This window comes from Coloeus monedula (genome assembly GCF_965178545.1).
Source record: "Coloeus monedula genome assembly, chromosome: 3".
Taxonomy (NCBI): domain Eukaryota; kingdom Metazoa; phylum Chordata; class Aves; order Passeriformes; family Corvidae; genus Coloeus; species Coloeus monedula.
The window spans coordinates 4,554,149-4,567,953 of NC_138783.1; the positions used below are offsets into that span (position 1 = coordinate 4,554,149).

Genomic DNA, 13,805 nt, shown 5'->3' on the forward strand with positions numbered 1-13,805 from the left:
GATTGGAATGACGTAGATGACTAAACCATGAATAATTACCAAATTTACACATCGAGGTTTAAGGCTATTTCATCACAAAATGTATTTCCATAAAAAGAATTTATTTAGTCAAGGTGCCCCTTGATTTTTTTTTCCAACATTCTGGAATCCTAAAATAAACCATAATCTCAACAGTTGCCAAACAGACTATTTTCCAGAAGTGGGATTTCAAAATGGCTTTCTAATTTAGAATTCTAATTTAGAATGTGAAAGAAAACAAAGCTCTTTTGTGGGATTTAAGCTATTAAATCTCTACAGAGGCTTTGATATGGAAGCATAATGCAGAGTGTATGGCAATCTATTTTTAGATTAGCATCTATCACTCCTTAATTATTCAGCCATAAATATTCCCTACAGATGACATTGATGCAGCTGGAATAGGGTCACCTATGGCCCACTTCAGTGCTCACAGTTTGGAGACTAATGCACAATGGGCACAGAGAAAGCCCACAAGCATTCTGTCCACCCCCAGTCCATAGGGATCCTACAAGAAACACCAGTACCTGTTCAGCAGGAAGAGGTGAAGGACAAGGGGATACAGAGGGAAGATGTACCTCCGTGCAAGAGGTGCTCTGGAGTTACTCAAACTGTGCAGGAATAACAAAGCTGCACATCACTCGTGCATAAGAGAAATTAATGCGGCATTATGAGATTAAAGGTCATTTCAGTCTTGATGTTTGCCCTTTGATCCAAGAAGAACCATTCAGAAAAAAACCCAACCTGTTGAAATAATTAATTTTACTTTGCATTTTACAAAAATGTTCCAACTGTCTGTAGAATACATGAGACATTTATGGTACCTACACTGAACTGCAGTAATTGCATGAAGAATTAAGCTTAGGATGGCTTTCGAAAACAACAATTAACCTCACTCTGTTAATCATATTGATCATTAAATAATGAGTTCCCAGCAGATCTGCTTACAGAATTCTACTTTATGTGGATGAACAGCATTTTTAGACTGTTTCTCATCATGAAAAGCAACTTTAAAAGGAAGCATTGCAATCAGCTATGGCTGGGTATAGCGCATTTCCTGTCACACGCACCCTGTGGCTCATCAAGTGACATGGATCCAAGCTGTTTGTTAACCACTGAAGAAGGAGAATCTGAAACAAAAACGAGATTTCAACTTAAAACATAAGCAGCAGAGAACTGCACAGCAATGTCACGATCATATGTTAGTTTAAAATAAAAAAAGCAGCAACATAAGGAAGCTTTGGGTTTGTTTAATGAGCAGCCAGCCATATTGCATTTTCTAGGCATGACAGAAGCAAAGCCACTTGTTTCAAACCATTATTTATTCACTGAACAGCCTGAAGCTTGCTGACATGTTGATAATAAAAATGCCTGTCCATTACCAAATATTTTACTGTGTTCTTCACACTTCTGACATGTCAGGAAAAACACTGAAGAGTCATGACTCCTAAAGCCTTTGCTCCAGCTACCAAATGACACCAGTATTTCACACCATGTGCTAAATGTAAATTTCAGAATATTTATACTTCAGCATAAAATATTCCATGGAGTGCCAGTACCTCCAATATTTAAATACTGTTTTAATAATAATGTTTTAAAACATCAAAGCACCAAAATACATCTCACTTGTATCACAGTTGGTAGTTCTGCATTCTCAGATGCTGCACCTCTGATGACTGAGAACAAGTCTTGGTGAGTTTATCACAGTACCACACCCGTCAGTCTTAAAAGAATCCCCATCAATCACATAAACAAAGCAACAGAATAATCAATCCCCCCAGCAGATAAGTGCCTTTTTTCCCCCTGGACACTAGCAGTTAATAACTATCACCAGCACTCATTCATTGCACAGACACAACAGATGCAATATTCACTATTTTCTGTGAGTCTATTTCCCCTGTCACCTCTGAAGACCAGATCTCACTTCTGTATTTTCTGAAAATGAGCTGATGTACATAAATAAATGCAGTATTTCAAAGACATTAGCTAGAGTATCATATCTTGGTTCCGCTTGTTAATCTTCTGTTATAAACAAATTCATCCTAAATGAAAAGGATTTAATACCCCATATTACAAACCGAGTCACAGTCTGCCAACATCACAGCACGCTAAACGAATTTTAACATAAATGTAGATCCTGTACAAGGAAAGCAATGAAATAATACTCTCTCCTACAGGAAGCTCCTTTCCAGCTTTGGGCCAGAATCACCAGTGTGAATTATTTTGTAGTACAGCCATAAAACCTGCTAAATCGACCAAGCTGCTTTAAATATATATATTCTCAAGCAGTACTTCACTCCCAGCCATTGGTGCAAGAATGGCAGCGTGTTCCTTTGCTACACTGATATCCAGTGTAAGAGCAAAGGAGAGAGACCAGGGAAGTCTGAGGCAGTGTCTTCTGGAGGCTGCCTTGTTTTGGGAACTGGGCTTACACAGCTTATTTCTGTAACTGACGAGCATTAAACTGGTTCTGTCTTCCTGGTTCAATCATGTCCATGCCTTGCACTAAGCACACCTAAGCCAGACCACAGAATTTATCATCTAGATTTATGGTATGTAGCTATAAAGCAGAAGATTTGTAGCATTAATATATTTCACTTTCCAAAAGTGAAATGTGCTTTGTATATAATATCTAAGTTAGAAGAGAAGTATTTACTGTGCAGTATTTTCAATGGAGTAGTAAGCCACTTTTTAGAAGGTAAATCAGAGCAAAAAGGTGGTGAACAGATGCTCCACGGCATGAGATGATCTCCTCGTGTTCCAGCTGACTCAGCACAGGAATCTGTGCCTCTTTCAAGGGTTCGCTTTGATCTCTGACTCACCAAGTCCATGGCTGGGATTAACTTGTATCAGAAGTGCTCAAGGCAGGGGAGGTCCTGGACTGTAGGCTGAAAAACCTAATGCATGACAGGGATCCCAGCCATGCTCTGCTCCTGCACTCCAACCTTTTCCAAAAGCTCATATGCCCTTGTTTAAAAGGTGTTTTGTGCTGCCAAATATTTCACTTGGCTGGAAAAGCTCATCTTATCAACTCTGTAATTCAGACCTGTATGAACAGAAGATTGAACTAACATATTTTAATTAGAAACATAAGAAACTAAATCTACTACCCTTACCAGCACTTCTAATTTTGTTAAGACCTCACACCATACAGCAGTAAGTAAAAAAGTAGGTATGTTTTACCATGTGCATCATTCAATCACAGTAAGTGAAAATGCAAAGGTTTTTAGATAGTAGTCCATGCCAATGCAGGCTTAAACCTCCCACATCTCACTATTACATCCAAGTCTCCATACAACTTTTTGAACGTATTTCACTTAAAAAAATTAATATTTAATCAACATAAAGGAAGTACCCTAGATACGTGAATTAGCGTGGTTAAGAGAAAAGTTGTTTGTAGCAATTTGAAACTCCCTTGTTTCCTTTTTCAAGTGCCCTGAAGCCACAGATCACCAGCACCCCCTGAAGTGGCTCTGCAGTCTGGAACTCCCCACCTCAGGCAGGGAAATCAGCACAAGCATGAAACCAGCCTAGAGAAGTTCAGGTAAATGCCTCTTTTTTTAATATATGGCTTTGTTTTGTAAAAAAGTCTGAAAAAATACTTTCATAATTTCTTATAAAGCTTTTGAAAAAAAAGTATTACCAAAACTGTGCCATATAGTTAAAAAAACAAACAAAAATCCAAACTCTTACCTGAGCCTTCACAGGCTGGATCTACATCCCAATGCAGTTCACCACTGGTTGTAATGTCACCAGTACATTCTAAACTGGAGCACCACTTAAAGAGGGAACTGGAGATTCATAAATTTGGGCAACCTCAAACAGAAAATAGAAGATAATTTTAAGGTCAGTTACATGCTGAAGGATCTTCCTATAGTTTGGGCGATCAGCACCTGACTTCACCAAAATATTAGCACGCCACCTCAGTTTTGGTTGAAAAAAATTCCTCCTTACATCACTCCAACACCAGCTTCAGGGTGAGGTCTAACGCAGTGAGACTTGTTTTAAAAGTCTTAAACACAGTACCTGTAGAGGAATCTAAGAAATTAAATACTTGATTTAATAACTATGAATAATTGCTTTGCACAGTGAATAAACTCTCAGTTACATATTGTGGACTTCAAATAGACATTTCTACATCTGGGTGTTTGCAAAGAATCTAGTAATAAAAACTGCAGTCGTTCCCTTGTTCTTCTCCAAAAGCTTTAACACAGAAATGAAGGTCCAGTTTGCTCTGCTTTAAAGACTGACTGTATAGATCAATGAAAAGTTAAAAAAAAAGTCAATTTGCAGCACAGTTTCTTCAATGTGCCAGCATGCACATGTATATATCTGCATTCCACAACAAAGGCAGTCTAAATCAAATTTTATTCCTCAGGAAAAAAAAAAAAGGTTCATCTTAATTCATGTTTTTGTGGGTAAGATTAGATACAACAACCACTAAAGGAACCCTTGATCTGGAATCTGTTTTTTCTTTTTCACTTCCTGATCAGCTGATTCACATTTCTGTTCCTTTTCAAACTGAATTCAATCTCCTTAAAAGTTCTCAGAATGAGAAGTGATGTACTAATGGTGATGCTTATGTGCCACAGCAGGCAATAACAACAGGTTAAAAAGGTTTACTTTCCTTGTTGTTTGCATGTAGCACATGAATGCAGTAGTTTAAATACTGCACAGGATCTAAATGTTAGGAAATGCCACAAAAATGCAAGTCAAAACTAGGCTTTGTGGGAGGAACCATACAATAAATAAAAATCCAAACTAAACTGAAAGATTTACCATAGTTCCCTAGTTAAATAAAGTGGCTACCAAAAAAATATCTGAATCTATTCAATACCTAAGCAAAGGCTATTATGAAGACAAAATAGACTTGATAACATGCAGCACATACTGCTTCTAAAATTCAGCCAAGTTTATACAATACTTATGAGAGAGTCCACTAAAACAAAGTCTCTGTCATCTGAGACCTTTTGTTGCAGAGTCAAATAGTGAATCATTATTCATCTCACTTTCACACTCAAAAATATAAACTTTTGACCACATTTTTCTAAATAGTGAAGGTTAACTACTACAGATTGATCTTACAAATCCTGTTGTGACTGGGAGACAGAATAACTACCACACAGTCTAATTTTCTATTAAACCTGTAAAAGCTTTCAGCTCTTGACATTTTCTACTTGTAATTTCTTACATGGCTGGGATATTTTTTTCTCCTCCTACTCGAGCTTCTGTGGTTGCAAAGATAAGGATTAATAATGAAGGCCTTAGTCTCACACTGAATTCCCTACAAAATCTCAAGTGCAAATTATACAAGTTTTACCAGAGCAGGGATTGAGAATTTACAGACACATTTTGGGGTGTAATTTTTTGTTTGAAAATTTACAACTAGTATGTGCCTGAAAAGTGAACACCTGCTTCATGATAGAGCATCAAAGACAACCTTTCAGGAAAAATAAAAATTAAATAGATATTGTTTCTGTATAAGAATTTATTACATTTGAAAGACCCCGAACAACCCAAAACTGATCACTTATTTTTCTCCTACCATAGTTCTGAAAAATCAACTAAGCACAAGGGTTAGAAAACAACTGTGTCTATGGAGAAGCAAGAGACCAAAAATGTGCAGCTCTGGTTTTCCAAAGGAATAGATTGTGAATAACCAACTTCCAAAAATAAATCTTGAGAGGTCAGAAAAGGAAAACAAAACAAAGAACTTTAGTAAAAAGAAATGAGCAAGTACGCATGTCCACTCCATGTCCAGAGTGCAGAAATCTTATAAGTAAATAAACAATGGAAAGGTGATCCCCAATCAAAAGAAATGAGCTTCATTTGTTCCCTCCCGTATCAGGGGAAGGACGAATGCAATGAAAGAAGTTGATGAAGCACAACAGGAATATCTTGTATTTACATATACAAATAGAAAGGAAAAGACAATGTAATCTTCTATCACATTTCTTGAGAACTAATTGACCAAACACATTCAATATTTTAAAATTTAAATTTCTCTTTTTATATCTTCCACTCTCTGTACTGCTGAAGGCAACATTTCCACCCATCAGACCAAACCTCAAGAAGATACATCCTAACAAGCTGGAGGTCAGATAAAAAAATGGTTCCCCCTTCTCCTCCCCAGAAATAAATGTTTCCGCAGCACTGAGTAAATCTGTCTTTCAAAACAATTATATAAGAAGTAAAATGGTTAAATTTGCAAATTCATTGTCATTACATGCAGAAAGAGATAAATATTTGAATATTAGTTTCCTCCAAGGCTGTGTATGTGTTCTGTGGTTCCTGGTGATCCCAAACAAAATGATTGGATGTTTCCAATAGTTCCCTTAAAGTTCTAAGCATGTGGGAACTCAAAACCAAGAGGCAGTGTTGGGGGGATCCAAAGTATGTTCAACCCACCTCTGACTCCCAGTCAAAGGGAGCTTAAACTTAGCTTAAACTCTCACATTTGTGGCAGTATGGACCCTACACTGTGCTGTAGGGACCCCACAAACAACAGGGAGTAAAAAAATTACACTGCCTTCTTGAAGGAGCACTAGGGAAGAGATGGGAGAGATGTATCAAGCGAAACCCAGACCAACACACACTTCAGAGGCAGTAAAACCCCCACAGATAAACCTCCAGACATGGCTGTAAACAAACTTTATTCCTTCCCAACCTCAATTCAATGAGAAGCAATTTAGTAAAAAAATTAAAAATTAAGCCCTTCTGAAAAGGAAATTGAAGATCACGATCTATTGACTGCGTTAGTTACCATTTTTCCTCTATCAATACTTATCTTTGAGTTAATAAATTCTGATGTTCAGTTTGCCGAAAAAAACCCCCAAAACCAAAATTGGTAGATTTTTGGGGTGGTTTTTTTTGTCCTGGCAGGAAGCTGCAGGCCCCTACAAAGCTACTGCTACCACTGTCGTTCCTGTTCTCCTCCTACCGGTAACAGGCACCCACAGTTGCCATCCCTAGAATAAAAACACATCCCTCCCAGGATGTACTGGTTTCCAAAACACTCTAAAAACTCACTGCAGTATTTTCTAGCACAGGAAGTTATTCAAAGTTCAGTAACTCCACATTGTGACAAGAGCATCAGCCACTGTTACATCAGATTGTTCTGTAGGGCTCCAGATTAAGGAATAGACCGCACCATGACAAGACAGCTGTGAATGCGTGACACAATCTCTAAAAGCAATTTAGCCACATCTCAACTGTCACAGGATTTATCCACAGAAGAGACACTGCAACACAAAATACACTGAATTCTCACACGGCATGCAGCTCACTCATTTTCACATGATGCCACGACAAAATTTGTTTCAAGTTTATGCTTTAGGGTTTGTCTCTTTATTCATATGCGTGCTTCTGCCCTAACTTTCTCAAATATGTTATTGCAAACATATTTGAGGCTTTCTTGTAATCATTTTTAATTTCAGTAAGATAAGAGAGAAAGAGGATGGTGAAATGAAAAGTTGCTCTGTTCAAAAAAAGTAGAGCATATCTGCGGACTTTGGCTAGGTACAAGTATTTTCACTACACTTATTGTAAAACCATAGCACTGAAGAGTGCCAAAACGCTGTTTCATTGAACTGTTACTCTGATTTAGAACATATGCTAACCCAAAGTCAAGTCATAAATGTTGCTGTTGGATATAAGTAGCACCAAAATGCAATTTCAAGTGTGTAATTCTCGTTCTACTGAAGACACAGCGATTTCTTGCTCAGCTGCTCTAATGAACATCGCACATACCTGGTACCATGCACCTAAAAAACCATTTCCACATAGTATCATTCAATCCAAATATGTTAGATCAATGAACCTGCCAAAACAACTGTTTCCCTACCCATGTGATGATAAACACCACCACATGCAAGGCAAGACAAGCAGCGAATGCAGGAAATGCCTTGTTCTGGAGGAGAAGCATCTCAGCAAACAACAGCAGCACAAACTACAGCTACATCATCTGCTGGAGAAACCTTGGCAAGTGACAACCTGCTGCCTGAGGGTCCTGTGAGGAGCCCTTAGGGGAGGTCTGCTCAGAAGAGGAGGGCTGTGGTGCAGAACCCTCAGCCAGCTCTCGCTGTCTCTGCTGTTCTGCCTTCTTAAGCCTCAGTCGCTGCAGGCCCCTACGGATTATTGCTAACTCAGGTCCCATTAACTCTGACAAACAGGGAGGGGAGACAGAGAAAGGGTGTAAAGAGAGAAGCATTGATCAATAATATACAGAACAGAGAAGGGTGGGGGAACTGACCAAAGAGACAAGCAACAGATACTGAGTGTCATTACAGTGAAAAATAAAATTTACTAACATCCACAAATCATAAAATAGAAATATTGAAATTGGTTTTCTCTTCCTAAAGGGATGAATCACAGGACTTAAATGTCCAGGATTTGGGCCATACATTACAACCCCCTCCCCATCTCCAGCAATGAAACCATTTAACAAAGAATTATTTAAGGAAAATAAATACAGCCTGAATAAGTCAGAACAAAGCAGACTACAGATGTGTTCATTTCTGTGTTCCTAACACACAGAACAAATGAGAATATTTGTGGTGTAAAACTATGCAACTGGGGTATATGGGTAAGTTTTCAAAATGAATGTAACAGCTTCCTGATGTTTCCAAAAAAAGGTAAATTTTGATCAAAACAAACCAGTGCAAAAAGTAAACTGAACTGTGGAAGGAGGTGGCAGAACAACAGCTAAACCAAAAACTACACCTCACTGTGAGCTAATTTTTAATTTCAGACATCCCCAGTGGTTGAGGATTCACAGTCTGCAATCACTGTTAAGTGGTCTGACAAAGTAATTTATAAGATTGTAAGCAATTCTTAGGATCATCTTCTTAATAGATTATTCTGTTCCACCTTTTAGAGGCTTCACTGTTTTCATCGTTTTTATTCTTTATATAAAAAATCCTTTCTATAAAAATATTCTTTTATTTATTACAACTGGCTTTATTCATTTGTCAGTTACCCCATTTTTTTGGCATGTCAAGTTCATTGCCTGATTACCAGTACTTTTGCAAACTGCTATAAAACCAGGTATCCAAGCAATTTTTTATTCTTTCCATGCCCTTTGCAGATTTCCTCCACTCACACAAGTGCTGTGTGGCAAGTGCTTCTCCTTAAATAACACAGATTGCATCTTTAATAACAGTGTCTGAATCACACTGAAATGTTAAAATACTAGAGAGCATTACACTGGCATGGAGCCTTTCATCCAGGTAAAAGCTCAACAAATATTCTGTAACCCTTATCCAAGCAGTGAAACAAACAAATTTTTAATTTTCTTTTATGAAAAGAAACAAACCCAAAACCAGAATCCAATAATTGGAAAGTTAGTGACAAGCACCAGTTAATACTGAATGGTCATGAGGTTTAATGTAGTCTCATATCAGTTCTGAGAAAAACATCCTCTCCGTTTATGGTTGATAAGGTGTAACAAAAATAAATACATATAGTTCCTAAAAGGAATATGGCATCAAAGAGATTTGCTATGAATAGTTTTCATGTCCCAAAAACATTTATGGAAATAGAAACTCCAAACAGCCTAGAGAATACTTTAAAGGGAATTTCAGTGATGCCTAAAATTGCAGTTTTCAGTACTTGCTGCTGATTCAGTTCCACACAGTTCAGAGACAGCCGCATTTTAAGATGTAACAAGAACTACAATACCAAACATGAAAGATAGCTGATATCTTGGATATGTTCAGTGACAACACTTAATATATTTCAGAATATCTAAGCAAATGTTTATTTTGCTAGCAAATGGAGTGAGGAAATAGAAACAAATTTTAAAACCCAGTTATTGTCACATTCCCATTCAAAATTTTAAAGCAGTTACTTTATATCAGAACACATACTAGGGTTAAGCTTTGTACTAATTAGCCAGTTGCGCCTTGCATCCCCTCCCAATGGTACCAATGTGTATCTGGAATTTTATTTAAGAGAAAAATTGTATTATATTTTACTGTTTGTTGTACCTGATGTTTATGGTGGTTTAAAACATCAGCATCTTAGAACTAATATACAAAATTTAAAGGTTTCCACTGAATGGCCCAAGCAGGGCAAGAAAAATAAATCAGTTGTATTTTTCCTTAGTGACAAGCATGACAATCTCCAGCAATTGTTCTCATTATATACATATATAAAAAAACTATTCAAATGTACTGGCAGTAACAGGCTACTGAGATTTTGCACTGATTTTGTTGTTAATTGTAACTTAAATGTTCAAACTTCTAGAATACACATTCTGCTAAAGAGACCTATCCCGACAAGCTCCAGCACTAAACCATTTCTGTACTGACTCTATTTTGCACAGATACTTCATCTCGTAATATTTTAAAAAGTAGTTCAGATGGAGAAGCTCAAATGCCCACCATGTGACATTTTCTGCAACACCAAACCAACAATATTTGAACTGTAACATTTACACAAAGGTATTGCTATTTCAAACACAGGGTTACCACAAGTGCCTGTGCTGAGTGCAGAAATCTGTAGAAATGATTTATGGAAAGCTGTTTACAAGCCTGAGTTAGGAATTCACACTCTGATTCTAAAGAAGTCATTTCCTGAAAACACATTCTTCATTTGCTGACTCTTTGCTACAATATTCAAACTTGTATCTGCCATGACTTTATGCAAAATGGTGGCTGAAAACCTCTTTTTTCCTTTTTCCACCTTCCAAAATGCCTCCTCAGTCATCCACCTCTTACAACACACCTCTGTCTGGGCTTCCTACTCAGCCCCACTGTATTTAAACTATTCCTATTAGCACTTTCCTGCTCTTGTCACCCCAAAAAAGCAGCAGGTTTTACTCACCTTTAAATGCAGGTGAACAAGCTCAGGAAATCCTGTCCTTGATGCAGTGTTTGCAGACAGATTTATAGACTACAGACTGTGAGTAAATATCTCACAACTGAGCACAGCCATGGGTTACCAGGCTACATAAACACTGCAAAAGTGACATTCCCAGCCCAGCCTGCTCATTCACAGACCCAGTGCTACCCCTCTGCCACGACCTGCTCTCTCTGCCCAGGAGCTTCCCCTCTCCCTGAACCTACCCATGTCACCCAAAACTTGTTTTACTGTTACTCCAGTGTCTCATTTGCACTGCTTCTGAAACAGGATTATTATGTGTGCAAACACCTTGTACTAATAAATTTATGCCTGCAGGAGTCCTGTAGACGATTTTAAGCTGCAAATCTGACACCCTGCTTAGGTTTAGTCAAAGAATCTATCAAATATTATACAGCAAATTAGAAAGTATCTCCTGTCTGTCAACCAACCATCATTACCCCTTTCAAAACTAAATATATTCTCAAGTCCAAAGTAAAATTGGGAAAAAGGAAATGCTCTTAGAGAAGAGCTGGATTAAGAAATAACAACTTCAGCTTCATGCTAGCAGAATAAATATTTGCTTAGAAATTCAAGCAGATACAGAGAAAAGATTTTTCTGATCAGCACAGACTCCTTAAAATGCAGGCTAGAAAATGCACCACAATTCCAGAAACGCTCGCTGGTGCATTATCTTTATGAAACCCACCATGTTTCAATGACATAGCTTGAAGCAATTATTTTCAATACTCTCCTGGCCACTCTAAGTTCCAGAGTAAACCATATACTTTTAGAAAGAAATAAATAGATCAAAGGGAACCTTTGGTAATGATACATGTGTTCTTTGATGGCTATCCCTCTGGATTGAAGTTAGTGGCAGCTAAATCAGGTGGCACTGAATTAGAGTAGACCCTTTAATCATCTTCTTGTGTGTATATTGTGAAAAAACTTGAGATTGCAGCAAGCTGACACCAATACTAATAAAAAACATAGGTGACTAAAAGCCTCTGATACTAAATAAACTTAGCATTTTCTAAATTTCCTGTGCGTATTGCCATTTTTCTGCTCACTGATTATTATCTCTAAATAAGTATCAAACTAATTGAAAGGTTTAAAAAGCAAAAATTATATGTTTCATGAATTTCAACTTATGTCTTCATCTTCCCTGTCTTTCAGATACCAGGTGCCTCATAATTTCCCACCCATCCCAGAGATTTTGGCTGCAGCAGCCACAGCACAATCTCTCCTGGGAATCCCCATCCCTCCTGTGCTCCAGAATATCAAATTTAAGGCCTGAAGATGCTATCACTCACCTTTCCAAAGACAGAGAGCTTGATGATTTTTTTACAACAGAATCTATATAAGACAAAAGGTCTAAACCTGATGTCTTTCAGGTCACATCAGTCTTTCCACTATAACTGTGAGGCCTAGAAACTCACTTTAAAAAAAATAAACTCTTGTGCAAATATTCCACTCTAAAGGCTGTGGCACTGAGATGGAAAAGGTCAAGTCAAAGCATAAGGTGCTCTGTAACTACCCAAATTGGTTTCTGACATTCTGACAGCAGAATATACTTCCTTCTTTTCCCCCAAGAAGGATGTGAGTCTGTATAAAATACAGATGAGTTTCTTCAAGATATACAAATTTAAATATCAATATGTGGTATAATTTATTAACCAATAATGGAATGTCATGCCAGGTGAGCCTTGTCTATCCAAATACTTTTGAGAAGCTAAAACCCAACACTGCTGACTGAAATGCTGAGGATGGAGGTTCCTCCTGAAGGAGACATCCCCTACCTCCCCTGATTCTAACAGGCACATGTTCTGCTGTTCATTGCCCTGATGCTGCTACAGCCAAATCTCAGTGGAAGAAGGCAAGATGTTACTACACTCCATGAAGACAACAGTAAGTTTAGAAAAAAATAAGCAAAAAATGTTTATTTCTACTTCAAAAGACAATACTGGTGATCCCCTTGGAAATTTCTTTTTCAGACAAAGGTATAGAGTTGATGGTTTCACTCTTTCTTTAAATCACACCTGCAACCACTTGGTAACTATAAAACTTAAGTCTCATTAAGGATGTGCAGGGAAGAAAGCAGATGGAGATCAATTACCCAAAATATCCTAAAAGAGAATTGTTTCTTATTGAAATTGTTTCTTATTTTTCATAAACAATGACAAGATGGATTTCTTCTCACCAGAGTGATGCAGCACAGGCTGAGTTGAGGCCCCTAAAGAAGGCCTTTGTTCATTATCAGGAGAGGACAGTAATGAAGTTGAAGGGGGACTTTCTGTCGAAGATGATGTTGAAGGAGCTTGAGCTGACATGGTAGAAGAGGAAGATGATGGAAGCTGTTCAGAACCATCTACTTCCATTGCAGTTTCTGATTCTCTACTAGGTGCCATGTTATTAGTAGCAGGAGCATCTGTCCGATTAGTCCCACCTTTGATTAAAAATAAAACAAAAAAGCGAGAAAAAGAGCTCAAAAGTAAACTTACTCTGCCTCTAAAGATCCCTTTCCACTACCATTCCTACGGCAAACACATGTGCTCAGTTCTCCAGTGCACTAAAATTTTGTCTATACCTAGGAAAGGCTGATATTCAAAGCCTGCACATCCACTATAAACACAATTTCTGTTTCAATCTGTATTGTTGAAAAGAAGGGAGTCACCTCTGGACCGTGATCTTCCTCGTCCTCGATTGCTCTGTGCAACTTCACTGGCTTCTTCAAACCACCTTGACAGCATGTCTGACATCCTCTGCATCAGAGAGACATTGGGACTCTGCTCCCCTGTAGAACAAGTAATGCTGAAGTTTTATCTACAAGTTTACCAGAGTACCTTTCACCCCTCATTTCTTCCAGGAATGGAGACCACCCCTCACCCCCTTCTCCCACAGGAAACAGCTCCCTTCCACCTGATCCCAATGCTCCTGTCTATCCTCAATTC

General features: G+C 38.0%; 1 protein-coding gene across 7 annotated transcripts in view; it reads right to left on the reverse strand.

Annotated features, from left to right (window-relative positions):
- DCAF6 (DDB1 and CUL4 associated factor 6) overlaps positions 1 to 13,805 on the reverse strand; it is a 78,537-nt gene that overhangs the window by 28,843 nt on the left and 35,889 nt on the right. For 3 of the 7 annotated variants that reach the window (XM_082277924.1, XM_082277925.1, XM_082277923.1), the window contains exons 9-12: positions 13,529 to 13,648; positions 13,055 to 13,300; positions 8,008 to 8,175; positions 1,086 to 1,145 (exon numbers count right to left, since the gene is read on the reverse strand). In XM_082277924.1, coding sequence (XP_082134050.1) covers positions 1,086 to 1,145; positions 8,008 to 8,175; positions 13,055 to 13,300; positions 13,529 to 13,648 — 594 coding nt within the window. The remainder of the gene's footprint in view (positions 1 to 1,085; positions 1,146 to 8,007; positions 8,176 to 13,054; positions 13,301 to 13,528; positions 13,649 to 13,805) is intronic. The other 4 variants (XM_082277926.1, XM_082277928.1, XM_082277927.1 and 1 more) reach the window with 4 other exon arrangements.